At 55.9% G+C, this 16,232-nt stretch overlaps 6 protein-coding genes across 6 annotated transcripts; 3 read left to right on the top strand and 3 right to left on the bottom strand.

Moving 5' to 3' along the window:
* Nucleotides 1-84: 84 nt before the first annotated feature.
* Nucleotides 85-1,609, bottom strand: PLICBS_009929 (uncharacterized protein; the record flags this gene model as incomplete). Its single annotated transcript, XM_065601751.1, has 6 exons — nucleotides 85-279; nucleotides 351-505; nucleotides 648-667; nucleotides 864-1,006; nucleotides 1,058-1,525; nucleotides 1,580-1,609. The coding sequence occupies 6 exons, from the start codon at nucleotides 1,607-1,609 to the stop codon at nucleotides 85-87; spliced, it is 1,011 nt and encodes a 336-aa protein (XP_065457823.1).
* Nucleotides 1,610-5,556: 3,947 nt separating this feature from the next.
* Nucleotides 5,557-7,219, top strand: PLICBS_009928 (methionine aminopeptidase 2; the record flags this gene model as incomplete). The annotated part of the gene is made up of 6 exons (XM_018327276.2): nucleotides 5,557-5,572; nucleotides 5,643-6,439; nucleotides 6,491-6,754; nucleotides 6,810-6,974; nucleotides 7,025-7,111; nucleotides 7,163-7,219. The coding sequence occupies 6 exons, from the start codon at nucleotides 5,557-5,559 to the stop codon at nucleotides 7,217-7,219; spliced, it is 1,386 nt and encodes a 461-aa protein (XP_018174307.2).
* A 641-nt stretch (nucleotides 7,220-7,860) lies between these two features.
* Nucleotides 7,861-10,117, bottom strand: PLICBS_009927 (uncharacterized protein; the record flags this gene model as incomplete). Its single annotated transcript, XM_018327277.2, has 6 exons — nucleotides 7,861-8,797; nucleotides 8,847-8,965; nucleotides 9,017-9,067; nucleotides 9,120-9,209; nucleotides 9,263-9,463; nucleotides 9,530-10,117. The coding sequence occupies 6 exons, from the start codon at nucleotides 10,115-10,117 to the stop codon at nucleotides 7,861-7,863; spliced, it is 1,986 nt and encodes a 661-aa protein (XP_018174308.2).
* A 659-nt stretch (nucleotides 10,118-10,776) lies between these two features.
* PLICBS_009926 (uncharacterized protein) lies at nucleotides 10,777-11,843 on the bottom strand (the record flags this gene model as incomplete). Its single annotated transcript, XM_018327278.2, has 2 exons — nucleotides 10,777-11,361; nucleotides 11,439-11,843. The coding sequence occupies 2 exons, from the start codon at nucleotides 11,841-11,843 to the stop codon at nucleotides 10,777-10,779; spliced, it is 990 nt and encodes a 329-aa protein (XP_018174309.2).
* A 264-nt stretch (nucleotides 11,844-12,107) lies between these two features.
* PLICBS_009925 (uncharacterized protein) lies at nucleotides 12,108-13,353 on the top strand (the record flags this gene model as incomplete). The annotated part of the gene is made up of 4 exons (XM_018327279.2): nucleotides 12,108-12,303; nucleotides 12,368-12,515; nucleotides 12,565-12,796; nucleotides 12,874-13,353. 4 exons carry the CDS (start codon nucleotides 12,108-12,110, stop codon nucleotides 13,351-13,353), a joined length of 1,056 nt encoding a protein of 351 aa, XP_018174310.2.
* Nucleotides 13,354-15,212: 1,859 nt separating this feature from the next.
* PLICBS_009924 (uncharacterized protein) lies at nucleotides 15,213-15,896 on the top strand (the record flags this gene model as incomplete). Its single annotated transcript, XM_018327280.1, has 1 exon — nucleotides 15,213-15,896. One exon carries the CDS (start codon nucleotides 15,213-15,215, stop codon nucleotides 15,894-15,896), a length of 684 nt encoding a protein of 227 aa, XP_018174311.1.
* Between the last annotated feature and the right edge of the window lie 336 nt (nucleotides 15,897-16,232).

Raw genomic sequence — 16,232 nt, 5'->3', positions numbered from 1 at the left:
ATGTGGTGGGACCACGGGCAAAGGGTGCCATGCGTTCATGTTACCAAGTCTAGTTATTGTACAGTGTAGCTTCGTGCATGGCGCTCACCGGCCGCTTTGCCTCCTCTTGAGCCGGTACACCAACCCTTCCTGCCTGGCAAACCAGAATGTTTCCACCTTCCATGTCTCTCGGGGAGACGCCCATTCGAGGTCAAAGTTCCGCAGAACCTGCGGCACAAGTTTACCCATTTCCATGATGGAGATGTTCTTGCCAATGCAGGTTCGGGAGCCGTATCCGAACTAGCCATGGATTAGCGCCCACAGCCTTTCCAGATGTCAAGATTGCAAGAGCAGCGCAATGCTCAACGTACCGTCATTAGGTGGCGATCCATATACTTGATGCGCTCGTCGTCCGAGGTCAGCCATCTTTCGGGATTGAACTCTGCCGCATCCTCTCCAAACACCGACTTGTCGTGGTGTATGACAGCAGGATTGATCCCAACGATAGTGCCCGGCCCAAAGCGAACTCCACAAATTTCAGCGCCCCCAGGGGGCACTGTCCGCTCCAACGGAAATGAAACGCCTGGGTTACAGCGCATGGCCTCCTTCAATGCTGCTTGACTACACCCTGTTAGCGGCCTGCAGAGGGACGGATGGGTGCTGCTTACAGGTATGGGAGCTGAAGGCACTCCGCGTAAGTGACATGTTCAGACAGCAGCCCGTCTCGGTCTGCGTCATCCACCTCCCGCTGGGCTTTTTGGTAGCACCTTGGGTCCTTCGCGAGGTAGTAGAAAATGGCACGGAGAGAAATCGCGGTTGTGTCGCTTCCAGCAAGCCTTGTCGAGGTTAGAACTACCGATGGAGCGTCCAGACTTGGTACTCACAAGTTGTTGGCCAGATGGTTCACAATTTCACGGTCTGGCATCACCTCGCCTTTGGCATTTGTCTGCCTCAGCCATCCCAAAAAGTCGGGCCGGTCCTTCTCTGGTGGGTGTCGATCATATTCCTCGATGCACTCCTCCGTAAACTTCAAGATGTCAACATGAGGATCCGCTGTGCCTGCAGAGCGCCAGCTTACCTTGACCACTGTCCGAAGAGGGTCGGGCACTTTTACGACGGGCTGCCAGGCTATGAACTTGGCAAACCACTTGTTTCCCATCAGCCAGGGGTGTATCGACGGGACCTGCCCGATGAGCGCTGCGACTTCGAGTGCCTTTCCGATGTCGTCAATCATGTTGTGCACATCGCGCCGTTGCTCCATGAATCCAAGCCGCCGGTGGAAAGTAATCGCCGCAATGACATCGAATGCGTACCACTGAAGCCACACGCCGAGGTCAATGTCTTGGCCCTCCAGGTCCGCCATGGCTTCCATGAAGATGTCTGTGCAGTCATCTGCAAAAGGCTCCATCGCTTTGATGGACGACATGGAGAACTTTTGCGCGACCGGACGCCGGAGCGCTTGATGTTCGGCCGGGTCTCGAACTGAGAACATGCTCGGCATGGCTTTGTCTTTGTACCACATGTCGAACACTGAATAGAAGCCAGTCTGCAGAGGCCGTCAATCCGTGCTCCTTTCTGCCTCACTCCGCTCCGCACTCACTTTGTAAAACTTGGTTCCGATCGCGTACATCGTAGCGATTGCTTTCGGGTCCGACACTGAAACCACGTTCGGGGCCGTACGGACCACCGTACCGTACTTTCTGTGCAGCATCCTGTAAAAGTCATGGGCACCTCCATTCCTCAGCATCCATGGCCGATAGAGACCAGTCCATCTCGCCGCTTGAGGCCCTGGAAGGGATCCAAGGTCGCTCCGGAAAACGAGTCGAACACGTTGAATGCCGAACCAAACCAATGAGATGACCAGCCCCCAAAAGACGACAGTTGGGCCGGCGTCAAGAATGATCGATGACTTGTTGCCCGCCGAGGCTCCGTGCACGGCCATCATGAGTGTGTTCAGTCACGTTGCCCAGCTCATTTCTAATCTTCTGCGCTTCACGCGCGCTCTTATGGTCCAGGTTACTTTCATCAACCCATGCCCATCTTCTTCTGGGCGTGTGACGAGACTCACAACCATCTCAAGCTCGACATGAATCTTCCCCACATTCTTCAACGCCCCGCGAGCCCCGCGGGGAAGATGGCGGGGAACACAGCATCTGCTTTATGGGCCAGGTTCCACTGACAGGATGGCATGGCCACTGGGCCAGGCAGCGGCGCCTCCCCGCGAATTTACAGCCTAAATTGACAGCCTGGACATTGATGTTAAGGCAAAGGGCGCCGAGACCCCAGTCTCAAGAGACTGCATTCGAGGCGAAGTCTCTTACACTCATCACCGACAGTCCGACAACTTTTTGCCGGACTGTCTCTGTGGCTGGCGTCTGATCTGCCGCTCAGCCGAGGAGTAGCACAGCCTGCTCCAGCTGGTGCCGGGCCAAAACCTTGGGCCGAGCCGTCGCTCGCGGGGCGCAAAACATGTCTGCCCTGCTCAGCGCCCCTCCCGCCGCGGCCTGAACTGACCGGGATATCGCTGGAAAGGACAGTGCAACGCCACGGATCGCTATCTGGAAGGGCCATTTGGTCCTCGAGAGTCGGCGACAGCTTCTCGCATTGCAATGCTGGGAAGCCGACACAGCTCGTGTCCAGCTGAGCTTTGTGGCGTCTTGCAGGCATGCCTCGCAATCAGGTAGCCATTGACGCGGCAGTTGCTACGTCAAGGTTGGCACCCTCTCAACGCCCAGCTGAACAAATGCCACGGGTGGGTGAGCCAGCATTACACCGATTCTTCGCACGGTCTCAGACGGTCCTTTGCCGTTGACGCGACTCGAAGTAGGAACGAACCCTTTGCGCTGAAGAACACAGTCTCGATTGATGTGTAGGATTGCGTCTACGAACCTATCTTGGGAACAGCACTACCCCTCACCCATGGCGAACTAGCCGTAAGAAACACAGTCGATCCAGGCGCGTTGAGAGGAGTTGGAGAGACTTTTGGGGCGTCAACCTCATCGTTCTTGCGAAAAATGTATTATAACAATCCCCAAACTCCAGTCCTCACGAAGATCAGATGCATACATTCAATTCGAGTCACCCATATCCCCTCTCGCAATTTCACATTGGATCTAATGCTGTTGCATTATCCCCCTTTCAAAAGACATCTTGTTACTCATTGACACATCATGCGGACCAGGGACGTTCTCTGGCTCACCTTGCTGAATGGCGTCGCTCGGGGCAGCGACCTTGCGCCAGCTGCTGGCGTCGCTGTCGCGGTGCCGATGGTCACTCCGCCGCCTGCCGGCGTTCCCGCTCGTGTCGAGCGTCAGCGCGTTGACTCTTCCTGTATAAGTTCTATCGTTTCGGAACTGGCTCCACCAACCAGCGGCCTTGACTCCGACTTTCTGAGCTGGGCAAGCAGTGCCTCCACGGAGATCATCTCGCCAGACTGCACAGTCACGGTGCCTGCAAGCATCTCCTCCGAGTACCTAGCCTACCGGTCCACGTTTCAGACCTACCTCTCTACCATCGCATCCAAGGCCAGCAGCATCCGCACCAACTGTGGCGCGGACGACCTATCTCTCACCTTCTCGCAGTTCTGCACGACGAGCCTCACTGTACTTTTCACCAGCGGCGCGGACAAGACAAGCACAACGTCTCTGAGCTCCCTTGATATTCCTGATGAGACAATCGCCGTCGGCCAGAGTTCAACGACCGACGAAACAACGAGTACAGACACTGCGAGTGCAAACACTGCCACGGGTCCCTCAAGGACGACCGCTACCGGCCCGTCCCAGACTACCGCCGTCGGCTCAAAAGGATATCCTAACCTGGCGCTGGTGCTTGCCATAGGTGTTGGGATTGCGTGGAGCCTTGCGTGACGACTTACTCATTAGGAGCAAATTGGATATCACGATTGCCATTGAACCTAGTCCACTTGAAGTCAAATCAATTGTTTCATTGGTGCACAGTCCAGGAATGAAAGGCATGCGCTACAGCGTCAGGTCATCTCGGTGTTGCCTATGATGTTGTTTCATCCCGCTGCTTGGGCCGCCCATTTTGGCAGTGGTCAAATGCAATCAATCCCTCTGAGAGGACATGCCGCAGACATTTAACCCTGACCAAACACTGTCACCTGTCAATCTTCTCTATGATCGACCCGTCACAGTATGTCTCTTCGTCCAAGTCTTTGACTGAATCCGTTCGTGTCTCCAGGTTGGAGTATCCGTCGCGCTCATCAGAGACCGATAGATGCTGATGGGCCCAGGTTGTGGGCTATGTGCAAATAGCAACAAGATCGTGATCGTTATAAATGCAAGGTGCGTCATCAAAGCTGCACTTTTTGGGGGTCAAGATATGTTCCATGTTGTCGCGATTCATCGACAATCTTGATGGCACTTACCGGAAACCTGGGGTCACAGACTTGACTGACTTTCCAATTGTACGCGACCCTCATGCCGTCGGCAGTCGTCTTCAACGGATAGCACTCATTCTTCCTGTGTCTACAACGCTGCAAGTCGTGTCAGCGTATTGATCTGGGCGATTCACACCCGCCGTCGAGAGTTTAGTGAGTTGAGACGTACGCCTTCCCTACCCTCGCCCTTGACGATCGATATGATGGAACAGGTCCAGATAGCGACGATAAGTATCAAACTCATCTTGTGATCCAGTGTGTGCTGAGAGCGTTGGGCGCGTAGAACTTTGCGGATGGTGTATCAAGTGCCTGTGGACTGGGAGCGAGTGGTTGGAGGCGGCGGCACGCTTATAAGTAGTCGCTCAGCCCAATGCTTAGCAAAGATTTACTTCGTTCTGTGGTTATCCCTACACCTGTGAAGATATTGACTCATTCTGGGACTTTTGTAGTGTCACAGGTCTGAGCATCATGCATCGAATTTGGCGATGCGAGACGGAGAAGAGAGCACCAGACCGTATAGAAGGCAAAGGCGCTCGCCGGCTAGCAATTTTATCCGTGCGCTGCGTGGCTAACGAGACAGAGGCATGTGAGAAATAGTATTCATCTGTGAGAATGTTTGGAAACATTTATCGAACTTATTGCAAGTCTATCACGCCCGGGTCGGTTCGTGTGCCCTGGCACAGCTCGATTGCTGGCCTCTATGCAAGGCTGCATTCGGCGCCATTACGTGCATGCCGCATTGAGAAATCACGCAGTCAATGATTTCTTGCGCGCAGGGCCTAATCTCCGCGAAAAGAACGGCAAGACAACCCCGTGTCGGCAACCGCGCGTGAGGGCCGTCCTGACGCTCAAGGATCATTTAGCGTTGCTCCAGGCGATTGCGCATAGCCCGCTGTATGGAAGTCGCTAAATTTCACACTCCCCGAACTGAGTTCAAAGGGGTCGGAGCAGGGCGCCCTTCGCCCGACATGTGCCAAGCATAATCGTCGGGTCGCGGAACGAGGCTGCAGTGCAGTGAGCGGCACCACTTTTGAGCTGGCCGGTGCGGGGCGTCACGCCGTCCAAGGTGGAACGTTGACGGGAGGCGCCGTCTCCGAAACCTGTCCCTTGACAAACTCCAAACGCGGTCATCCAGTCATGCAACGATGGGTTCCAAAACTCCGGACGATGAGCGACACATGTATCAGGACCGTGGTATGCGACACGACATTGAATCCTGCTCTCACCGCGATCAAGTCCTGTTCCCGAAGCTGACGTCAATCAGACAGTCCGTTCACCGCCAAATCCAGTGGCATTGGCGGCGAGAAGCGAGGCGCGCACCTCTCGAGAGATGGGGACGGCTGTATGGCAGGCGACGGCGGAACGAACGATGATGACGACGACGACGACGAGGAGGCCGCCAAGGCCACTGCCGCCCTAGGTTTTGTCAGCGTTGGCTCTGCTGATGCAAGCAAGAAGAAGAAACGCAAGCGACCCAAGAGGAAGAACAAGGCGGCTGTGCTGAAGCAATCGTCGCCTCCCAAGGTTGCTCTCGCTGACCTGTTCCCTTCCGGTGAATATCCCGAGGGCGAAAAGCTGAGCTATGGCTCTGCTTTTGGAACGACAGCCAGGGTAACAGCCCCCGAATTACGTCGCGGCGGACATAGACCTCTCGAGGACAGCACGGTGCTCAACGACTACCGCAAGGCTGCCGAGGTCCATCGCCAGGTGCGGCAATGGGTCCAGCAAACTGTCAAGCCCGGCCAGACACTCACAGAAATTGCCACCGGGATCGAGGACAGTGTCCGAGCGCTCTTAGGCAATCCTGGCCTTGAGCCTGGTGAAAGCCTCAAAGCGGGGTTGGGATTCCCAACAGGGCTCGCCCTGAACAACTGTGTCGCGCACTACACCCCGAACCCTGGCCAAAAGGACATTGTTCTGCAGCACGAGGATGTGATGAAGGTCGACTTTGGCGTTCACATCAATGGCTGGATTGTGGACAGTGCATTCACCATGTCTTTTGACCCGACGTACGACAATCTCCTCGCTGCCGTCCGCGATGCGACCAACACGGGCATCAAGGTGAGCAGGATCTGTCGGAACACATTGATCAAGCGCTGACCGCACATGCAGAACGCAGGGATTGATGTTCGTATCAGCGACGTCAGTGCCGCCATTCAGGAAGCCATGGAAAGCTACGAGGTCGAGATTCGTGGCAAATTGTTTCCCGTCAAGCCCGTGCGAGACCTCTGTGGACATGACATCAAGCGGTATCGCATCCATGGCGAGAAGACGATTCCGTTTGTCAAAAACTCGAACCAAACCAAGATGGAAGAGGGAGAGGTGTTTGCCATCGAGACATTCGGAAGCACAGGACGTGGCGTCACCAGAACTGGCGTGAGTGTCCCCGATCCCAGCCATGAATGTGTTGTTCTGATCGCTCGTTGGACAGGATGGCATCTACGGGTATGGGCTGAGCTACGATACCCCGAGGCAGGTATCCTTGCCCCTCAACTCCGCCAATCGTCTCTACAAGACCATCAAGGAGAACTTTGGCACCATTGTATTCTGCCGCCGATACCTCGACCGCCTCGGCTGCGACCGCTATCTCGCAGGCGTAAGTTTCCGTCCAGGCGCGCGTGAACAGCTTTTCTAATGTCGGCCTAGCTCAATTGTCTGGTGTCGAACGGCATACTGGAGCCCCATCAGCCGTTGATGGATATTCCTGGGTCGTACTCTGCCCAGTTCGAGCATGTATGTAGCCACACCCCGTGATCCGTAGATCAAACACGCTGACATCTGCAGACAATCCTGCTGCGGGAATCGCACAAAGAGGTCATCAGTCGAGGTGACGACTACTAAGTCCGCGCGACAGTCGCACCCCCAAGACTACATGTGCTGCAAGCGTCAACCACCAACCCGAGATACGATGGAAACGGTCAAGTTTGCGACAAATGCCGCTTCAACACCGCGTTGTGCAAGATTGGACTTGACAAGACAGCATGGGAGATGGTCTCAACACCACGTGAAGCCAGTATGGCATGGGCGCTGCGGACAGGTTACGGGTTCAACACACCGATCATGGCCACAACGTCTACAGGACAGGTCTCAACACCGAGCCCAATCGTTCACTTCATAGCTGGGTCCCGTTACACGTACCCGGCCCATTATCCAACTTTCTTCGTCGCTTTGTACGACACAACGATACTCTATTTCGTCCCGCGGACGTGAGATCGCCCAAAGACTGTGAAGGTGCATCAGCTATTGCGACGCACATTGTCCAGGACGCAGGTTCTGGTTTCATTTTCGGTTCGCGCGACACTGTTTCGTAGTCGCACAGTCCGTTCCCTCTGCTCGGTACCTTAGGCCTGGGGGCTGTGTCGGGCCGAAATCGCCTGCTCAATCGTGTCCCCATCCTCTAGCTCACAACCCCCAAGCTCCGATGACACTTTTGGTACCATCCTGACACGCAATGCTGATGTCGTTGCGTGGATACTCCGGGCTCAAAACAACGCGTCCTCTTCCTCCTCAAACAGCGACAGCAGTGTAGACGCCAAGCTGTGCGCTATCTTCCAATGATTTATCCGCTGAAGGAGATCAATCACCCTGAAGAGCGGGCTGGCAACTGGCCTACCATCCTTTGGCTCCATCTCCTCCGCAATCACCTTTTCACTGATGCCAAGTGTCTGTAGCTCGGGCATGTCGAGTCCCGCCTCTGGTTGCTCCTGCGATGGATCCCCAAAGTGCGTGTAGCAGAACCAGGCCATACCGCAGCGGTACAAGCACATCGGGGCGTATACTGGGGATTCTGTGCCTATGGGCAGCTCTTCAAAGTGCTTTCGCACCAGTGTGGCGTGGGCAATGCATCTTTTTGCGGACGCTGATCGTGCCCACGCCCGGGCATCTTGCGCGTGTCTGTGAACCGCCGGCCGACCCTCTCGTCCACAGGCGCACTCCAGCGCGTCCATGTCCATGTGCAGGAGCATGAACATGGAGTGCCACAGCATCATCAGGCCGGATGCCTGTCGCTCAAATAATTCTGTGCGCCGATACTTGTCGTACCATCCCACCAGCAAGTCCTCGTACTTGGTACACGTCCGAGCCCAGGACGCGGCCGTTCTGCGACTCTCACACGCCAGCGACCCAATGACTTCGAGCATGACGCCGAGTTCAAAGCCACTAGACGCGTCTGGGAATGTGAAGAACGTGCCAGCGTCGGGCGACCAGCAGTTGGCAAAAGTAGCCTGCGGCCCATGGTCCGAAAGGTCATGCGGAGCCATCTCTTTCATCATGACGAGTCTCCACGCAGAGGCGCTCCTGGCATCGAAGGCTTCTTCAGATGAGATATGGTCGAGCTTGTCCAGGGAATGCCGCATCAGACGATCGTGATGGAAGAGCCCGCTGATCTCGGCGTCGTGGAGCAGGATTGCGAGGACGATTCTTCTGTTGTCAGCTCGCCGCCAGCTCCTCAATTGGCAGTCGCACGTACCGTCGCTTAATCTCGCATCGAACCCACTCCTTCCATGCCGCTTCCAGCTCCCGTCCTTTCAACTGAGCAACGTCGATGTTGAACTCCTCGGGGTCGAAGAGCCGTAGTTTCCGTGCCCACTGCTGATATCAGCCAGCTGTAAGTGATCGATGCTTGCGGCGTGTACTTACGGCAACCAGACAGCCGTGAAACATCTCCACCTGCGTCAAGTCCTTTGGCCTCTATCATGTTGTCAATGCTGGAGTACGCACACAGATTCAACGAACAACGTACGCCCACAAGCAGACCGAATGTCTGGCCGACAGCCGACGCTTGCAGCGCCAGGAGGTTGGAGTGTGCCGAGCTTGCCATGCATGTATCCCACTGCGACAATGTCAGGCGCGGCGGCAATGAAGGGACACTTTGCCTTGACGTACCGACGTAAGAATAGACTTGTGCAGCCTCTCAAACATGCTGATGCCCCGAGATATTGCGCTGGAGGAGCCGAGGAACAGGCTGCCGATGGAACATATTGAGAGAACGAGAAGGCCATTGTGCTTCTGTGGTCGAAACGTGGGTGTGTGGACGATAGGGAAGACGGGATGGAAATTCGCAAAGTACGCCTGGATGCACAGGTTCTTCACCGTCCAAAGTCAGCAAATGCTCAAGCTCGACACTGGCAGTTCGGCGCTGGAATCGCGTACAAGAAAGGTAGTAGATGGTAATGAACCGCTCTGCAGGCGCGGTTGCAGCCTTTCCGTCAGATCCCTGTGGCAAATCTCATCGACGCTGTGTCTGTCCTCTGTGACATCCGGCGTAATGTACCCCGACGACGCCCCCTCGGAGAAAGTATGCCATTTTCGCTGGATCCAAGACTTGGTGGCGCTCGCGAACGGCATGTACGGAGTCGGCACCGGAGACTTGGGGTTGCTCGCGGCCGGCACGGTCGGCTCTTGCGGCAAAGTGAGAGGCTGCGGCTCGGACGGCGCGGTAAACAAGGACGGGTCCAGCAAAGCAATGTCGAACTCGTTTCCAGCAAAGTAGCTTGACCACTGTGTTGTCAGATCCTCGGTGAACGGGGTCAGGCCGGTGAATCGATGGTCGCCACCGTCTTCCAATGGGCTCATATCCGTAGTCGCTGTCCCTTGCGCAGAGAATATTTGGTCATCCGACGCCGCGTCGTTGCTGGGCTGCCCATCCACTGTGAACGTACAGGTGTTGCTTGGTGTCATCACTCCGTCGATGTGCCGGGCTGCGAGCGATGATTGGTGAGGAGAGGCAAAGGCCGCCATTATGGAGGCTGCCTCTGCTGCAGCAACATCGCCATGGGGGCTCCGGCTCGATGCAGATGTCGTCTCATGGCCTTCGGTGCCGGGCTGAGCCCATGGATTTTCGGCCATGCACACGCCATGAGATTTCGAGTGTCTCAAGAGAGTGTCCCTGCCAAACATCAGGCACAAGTTCGTGTCACGCCAACTCAAATGGTACCATCGCATCTGGCCGTGCGCGGGCTAGTGAGCAGGGTTGCAACGTACTGTCTTGTGTACACCTTCTTGCATACTTGGCATTGATACGGCTTTTCCTTGGTATGCGACCGGATGTGCCGAGCGAGATGCTCTGCCTTGTTGAAGGACCGGCTGCAAATACCACAGACGCGCTCCTCTTTCGTGGTCTTGCGCCGTCTCTGCATGTTCTTCTTGCAACAGAAGGAACGCGACGATTGATGTGGAGATGGGCCCGCGGCTGCTGATGCAGTGGCATGTTCAATAGACAGTTCGACCTGCCGAACATGCAGCTCTGATCCATTTGCATGGTGTTGAGGGTGAAGCTTCCCCGCATCGGGCGTCAATTGTGGGATCTATCTCTACCAACAAACAGACTAGCCCACCTCGTCCGCCACCTCCCCCGCCATCCCGACGTAGCTCCACGCGGGGTGCATCCGCTAACCAATTTATTCGGCATGAGAAATCACGTTCCGGATCTTGCCTATTCCCTCAATCTCGACTTCAACGACGTCGCCATCTTGGAGGAACTCCTTGCGGAAGAAGCCCACGCCAGACGGTGTTCCCGTCATGATAACCGTCCCCTGGCGCAGCGTCGTTCCGCGCGACAGGTGGCTGATGAGCTGGCCGACGCTCCAAATCATGTCGTTCGTGTTGGAGTCTTGCTTGATCGTGCCGTTGACCTTTGTCGTGAGGCGCGCTTCGAGGGGATTCCCAACCTCGGTCGACGAGGTAATGGTATGGCCCAGGGGCGCAAACCCGTCGAAGGACTTGGCGTAACAAAACTGGCCACCCGACGCCTCGGGCAGCTGAAAGTTTCGCGCCGAAACGTCGTTAGATGCGGCGAAGCCGAGGATGTAGTCCCAGGCGTTCTCTTCGGAAACGTTCTTGGCATCCTTGGCGATTACAATGGCCAGCTCGCCTTCAAAGTCAAGCATGGGGCGCGCGTCGGGATGCGTGCGAACCACGTCATTTGGCCCGGCAAGAGCATCGGCGGGCTTGGTGAAGACGGTAGGGTACGTAGGAACAGATAGCTGCGGCGTGTCCATCAGTGTATGTGCCCAACCTGTATCCTGGGCACGGACGTCCAGGGTTTCTTGGGCGCGCTTACGTTGGCCTCCTGGGCATGTTTCTTGTAATTGAGTCCAATGCAGACGATGAGGGGTGTACTCTCCAGGGGACAGAGGAGCTTGCCAAAGTCAGCCATGTACATGAATGTGGTGCTATCGGGTTTCTTCCCAACCTTGCTTGTCTTTACAGTGTCTCCGGTCCTCTTCAGTCCATCGAACGGACTTCCGACGAGACGCTCGACGGTGTGCTCATCGCCTTCTGATTTGACAAGGTCGCCGTAGCAAACCTGATCGCCCAAAGAGAATCTGACAAGTCGCTTGAAAGGTGACATGATGGAAGAAACCGTTGCGAAATTTACCGCGACTGACGAATGGCCGAGGTTGTGGTTGAACCTGTACGACTTGCGAGGCTCATATATCAGTTCTTTGAGCTGAGTCCACTGCATGTGGGGATGCACCGACTTGATGCAGTTCCATTCACTTTGGTGCCACGCACCACATCCCCGCCATCACTTGCGGCTTGCGGGGCAGCCGTCACGCACGACGTGGGGACGTGAGATGTGAGGGCCATTACTCTGTATATGTTTCCACGTTCTTAAGGATGCTGCCTCCAATCGAGCGGCGCATTCGTGATCCACTAACTTGTTGGTTGACAACGACTTGCTTTTACGCTTTTACCAAATTTCTCACCGATTCGCCTTTTGTTGACCATGGGAGACGCCCGCCTAGCCCCAAATTCTGGTGCCGCTGTGCCAGACACCACCGCTGCTGGAGATGATCAGGAGACGCAAGCATCCTGGCTCCAGGGCCAGAACATTGATACAAAGGGCAGGATCCAGCTAAACAAGGTCTCTCACGTCCGCTACCAGCACCCAGACCTCGATGAGATTCACAAGTTCTTGACAGGTGAGCTCGCAGCATTTCTGTCACCCTGAGGTCAAAATGAACACATGCACTTACACGCATGAAGACTTCGGCATGGAGGTCGCGAAGAAAGGCGACAACGAGGTCTGGTACAGCGGATATGGAGTTGACCAATACGTGTATTATGCACGCAAGGGGCCTAGAGAGTTCCTTGGCGGCACGTTCGAGGCGGCGTCCGAGGACGACTTCCAGAGGTGCGTGCTGCACGTGCTATCTCAGGTGGCAAGACGCTGACTTAGAAAGGGCTGCACGTCTTCCGGGAGCAGGCGACATCCAGGCCCTCGATGACGCCCCGGGTGGTGGCCGGCTGGTCACAATTACTGACCCTGACGGCTTTCCGGTCAACATCATATTTGGCCAAGAGGCTAAAGAAGCCGGGAATAACCCGAACAAGCTTCCACTGAACTACGGCATGGAAAAGGAGCGCGCCCGCAAGTTTCAGAGGTTCCAGACCGGACCTGCGGCCATCCACAAGGTACGGTGCCCTCCCCATCACTGGTGCTACCATGCCGGTGCAAAGGGAAGGCGCCCATATTGACATTACACACACAGCTTGGACACTTTGGCTTCGTGACGACGCGCTTCCAGGAGCTTGTCAAGTTTTACACGTCAACGTTCAACATCACTCCATCAGACTTTGTCTACGTGCCAAAGGACGGCAAGAAGGAGGTTGTCACGGCGTTCCTCCATATTGATCTCGGAGACAAGCTTGTCGACCACCACACCCTGTTCCTCAGCTCCGGCCCGACCTCTCACGTCCACCACTCGTCGTTTGAGGTTCACGACTTTGACACCCAGAACCTCGGACATCAGTGGCTCGCGCAAAAGGGATACAAGTCCGTCTGGGGTGTCGGACGTCACGTTCTTGGCTCCCAGATATTCGACTATTGGTGGGACACTACTGGCAACATGGTGGAACATTATGCCGACGGAGACTTGATTAATCGCGACTCCCCAATTTCGTATTCGCCAGCTGGGAGCGAGTCGCTTGCTGTGTGGGGGCCCGAGCTGCCAGAGGCTTTCTTGGCTTAGACGTGATAGTGTAGTAGCATCAGAGAGTATGCACCGAGGTGGTGGCCCTCCTTTCCCACCCAAATGTACCGTCTCCATATCTAGTGAAAGCAAAGTCGACAGATAAGGACAGTCCCATGACATCACTCTACCTACAGCTGTCATTCCTTCGTCTGTCCGCAAAAGACCATTCAATCTATTGTGGCCGCGTAGAGATGTCCCGGATCTATTTTAGTATGTCGATATCACTATCTGACAGAGCCGCGGCACCGCGCTGGTGGAGCTTCGCTAGACGCGTGACGGCGACACAACGTTCATCGTTCCAATACCGCGACGTCTGGCAAACCCAGCAGTAGGCCTCGCCAGATCGGCCACACGGTGCGGAGGCCTAACGCCCATATTCTACTGGGCCTCGAGGCAAGTTTTGGGCGAAGGCTTCTCAACACGCCCGTTCAATTCGAGGCGAGGTAACGATCGGCCAACTAGGCTACCGCTGGCTCCGGCCGAGTACGGCAAACTTCGGCCCCCTGCTGCTCTCAAAACAAAACCAATTTACCAACCACGTTTTCTTGGCGCTCTGTGTCTCGAGTCTCTCGACCTGCCTTTCCTGGTGAGTCTCTGCCTCAGGGCCGCCATGTGACTGGTCGCCACATCCAGATAGGCCTTGAATCCTACGCTGGGCGGCAGAGGTTACGTTACGACTTGGGGCCTGGGCATCCCTGGTCCGGAGCTCAGGTTTGGTACGTGGGGTTGCTGGGATTAAGTTTGGTAGAGGGCGGCGCTAACCCCCCTGTTTCCTATTCGAGGCCTGGCTCGCCTGCGCGGCAGCTTGCTTCGGGAAGCGGTAGAGGCCAAGTTCGTCCGATCCTGTGATCTGCTGACGGACAAGGCCGCCAAGCATCAACCGGGAATTGAGCGCCTATTGTTCAATCTGGGGAGGGTGGCATCCGACGGCCTGTCGGACGCTCACGTGGAGTCCGTGGGGAAGGTTGCACCTCTTCCAGAGTCTCAGGTGTCATCCGGTGATGCCAGAATGAAGCCAAGCTTGGGGCCTGCACCGCCGCGGGACTTCGGGTATGTCCTCGCGCATTCTGTTTAAACAATACACTATCGAGACGGTGGGATGCGGGCCGCGTCTTTATCTTGTAAAGGCACTGATTGGCAGCACTAGTCACAAGGTGGCCGGCGCTGTGTTGGCAGATCCCTGACCACCCCTGTCGAGCCATCCGCCGACAATAAGGGGCCGAAGGGTAGAGAAGTAGATCAAGCCACAACGCTCCAAACCTCACATTGTCACTAATAGCTATGGGGCAACATTTGATGGATGAAGACCTGTATTGGCTTCATAGTGCAATGATCTGACCTTGGGGGCGCGATCCAGTGTGTGGTGGGGTTGTTGGATCTAAATCAAGGGGGATTCCTAGTCGCAAACCGAGACGTCGACGGCGTCAGACGAGCTCCTCGTGGGCCACCAACAGCCCACCCAAGAGGAAGGTCCAGCACTTCTCCGACTTGTAACTTGGTAGGCTATGAGATGTCGGTGCCATGCGTGGGGTTGGAGTGGGTTATAGTCTACGTTACGGCCGCAAGCGCCGGCAGTCTGCAACTCAAAGCCTACATGTAGCTGGGTACCAAAGATTTCCTCTCCTGGACCACGCCAAAGTGGACGCAGGATGGTCGGTCATGCGTACCGTTCAGATGGCCTCCATTCGAAGGTTTGGTTGCACTCTTGGGACGTATTCGTCCTGAGACGGATAGTGACAGTAATACACATGAAGATATAAGACGACGACACGCGCTCTTCGAGAGTCTTCCTTTACTTCTGCAGTACACTAAGCATCCGCACATAATCTTCCTTTCACTCAACCACACCCAGCAAAATGAAGGTCGTTGCCATACTTGCCGGTGCCTTTGGCCTGGCCAGCGCCCACATGGAGTTGAAGAACCCCCCGGCTTTCCGCTCTAGCTACAACCCCAACACGGGCGGCGACGTTGACTACGACATCCGGTCCCCTCTCGAGGCCAGCGGCAGCAACTTCCCCTGCAAGGGCTATCACAAGCTTCTCGGCACGCCCAAGGGAAAGTCTGTCGCGACATGGAGTCCCGGCGGCACCTACAGCATGACCATCACGGGCAACACGCCGCACAAGGGCGGCAGCTGCCAGGCGTCTCTCTCCTTCGACAAGGGCGCATCGTTCAAGGTCATTCACTCATACATTGGCAACTGCCCTGTCATGGGCGACTCGAGCTACTCGTTCACTCTCCCCAACGACACGCCCGCCGGCGAGGCGCTCTTCGCCTGGACGTGGTTCAACTGGGAGGGCAACCGCGAGATGTACATGAACTGCGCGGCCATCACTGTCAAGGCCGGCGGCAAGAAGCGCGGTGCATCGGACCCCATCTCTAGTCGGCCCAACATGTTCGTTGCCAACGTGGGCAACGGAGTCTGCACCTACGAGGGAGTTGACGTCGAGTTCCCCCAGCCCGGGCCGGATGTCACGCGCAACTCGAAGAAGTCTAAGCCGCCTGGCAAGGGCTCCTGCGGCTGGGGCGGTGCCGCCTAAGTCTGCCATTTGCGAAAGCAGATGACGCTTACATCAAATGCTGAGAACTTGCGACTTGCCAGGTGCGAGGCAGGAATAGTTCTCCTTTCGATCAGTACATAGCCAGCTTCTTCTACATACTTTCAATACGTACAAATCTCACGACTATCATGAATGAGATCTTCTGGACATGTCGCTGTTGACTGTAGACATTACACTTGCGCGTTGCTAACTTAGAAGGTAGTTAGAAGGTAGCTCGCACCACTGGAAGAGTCCGTCTCTCCAATCTAGGGTCGGATGTGATGCGAGTTGAGACATGGAGCCTGCACGAAGCCATCAACGATATGTGTAGCTGTG

Source organism: Purpureocillium lilacinum (assembly GCF_023168085.1).
Source record: "Purpureocillium lilacinum CBS 284.36 DNA, scaffold_8, whole genome shotgun sequence".
Classification (NCBI taxonomy): Eukaryota; Fungi; Ascomycota; class Sordariomycetes; order Hypocreales; family Ophiocordycipitaceae; genus Purpureocillium; species Purpureocillium lilacinum.
This window is presented reverse-complemented; position numbering and strand designations above follow the sequence as displayed.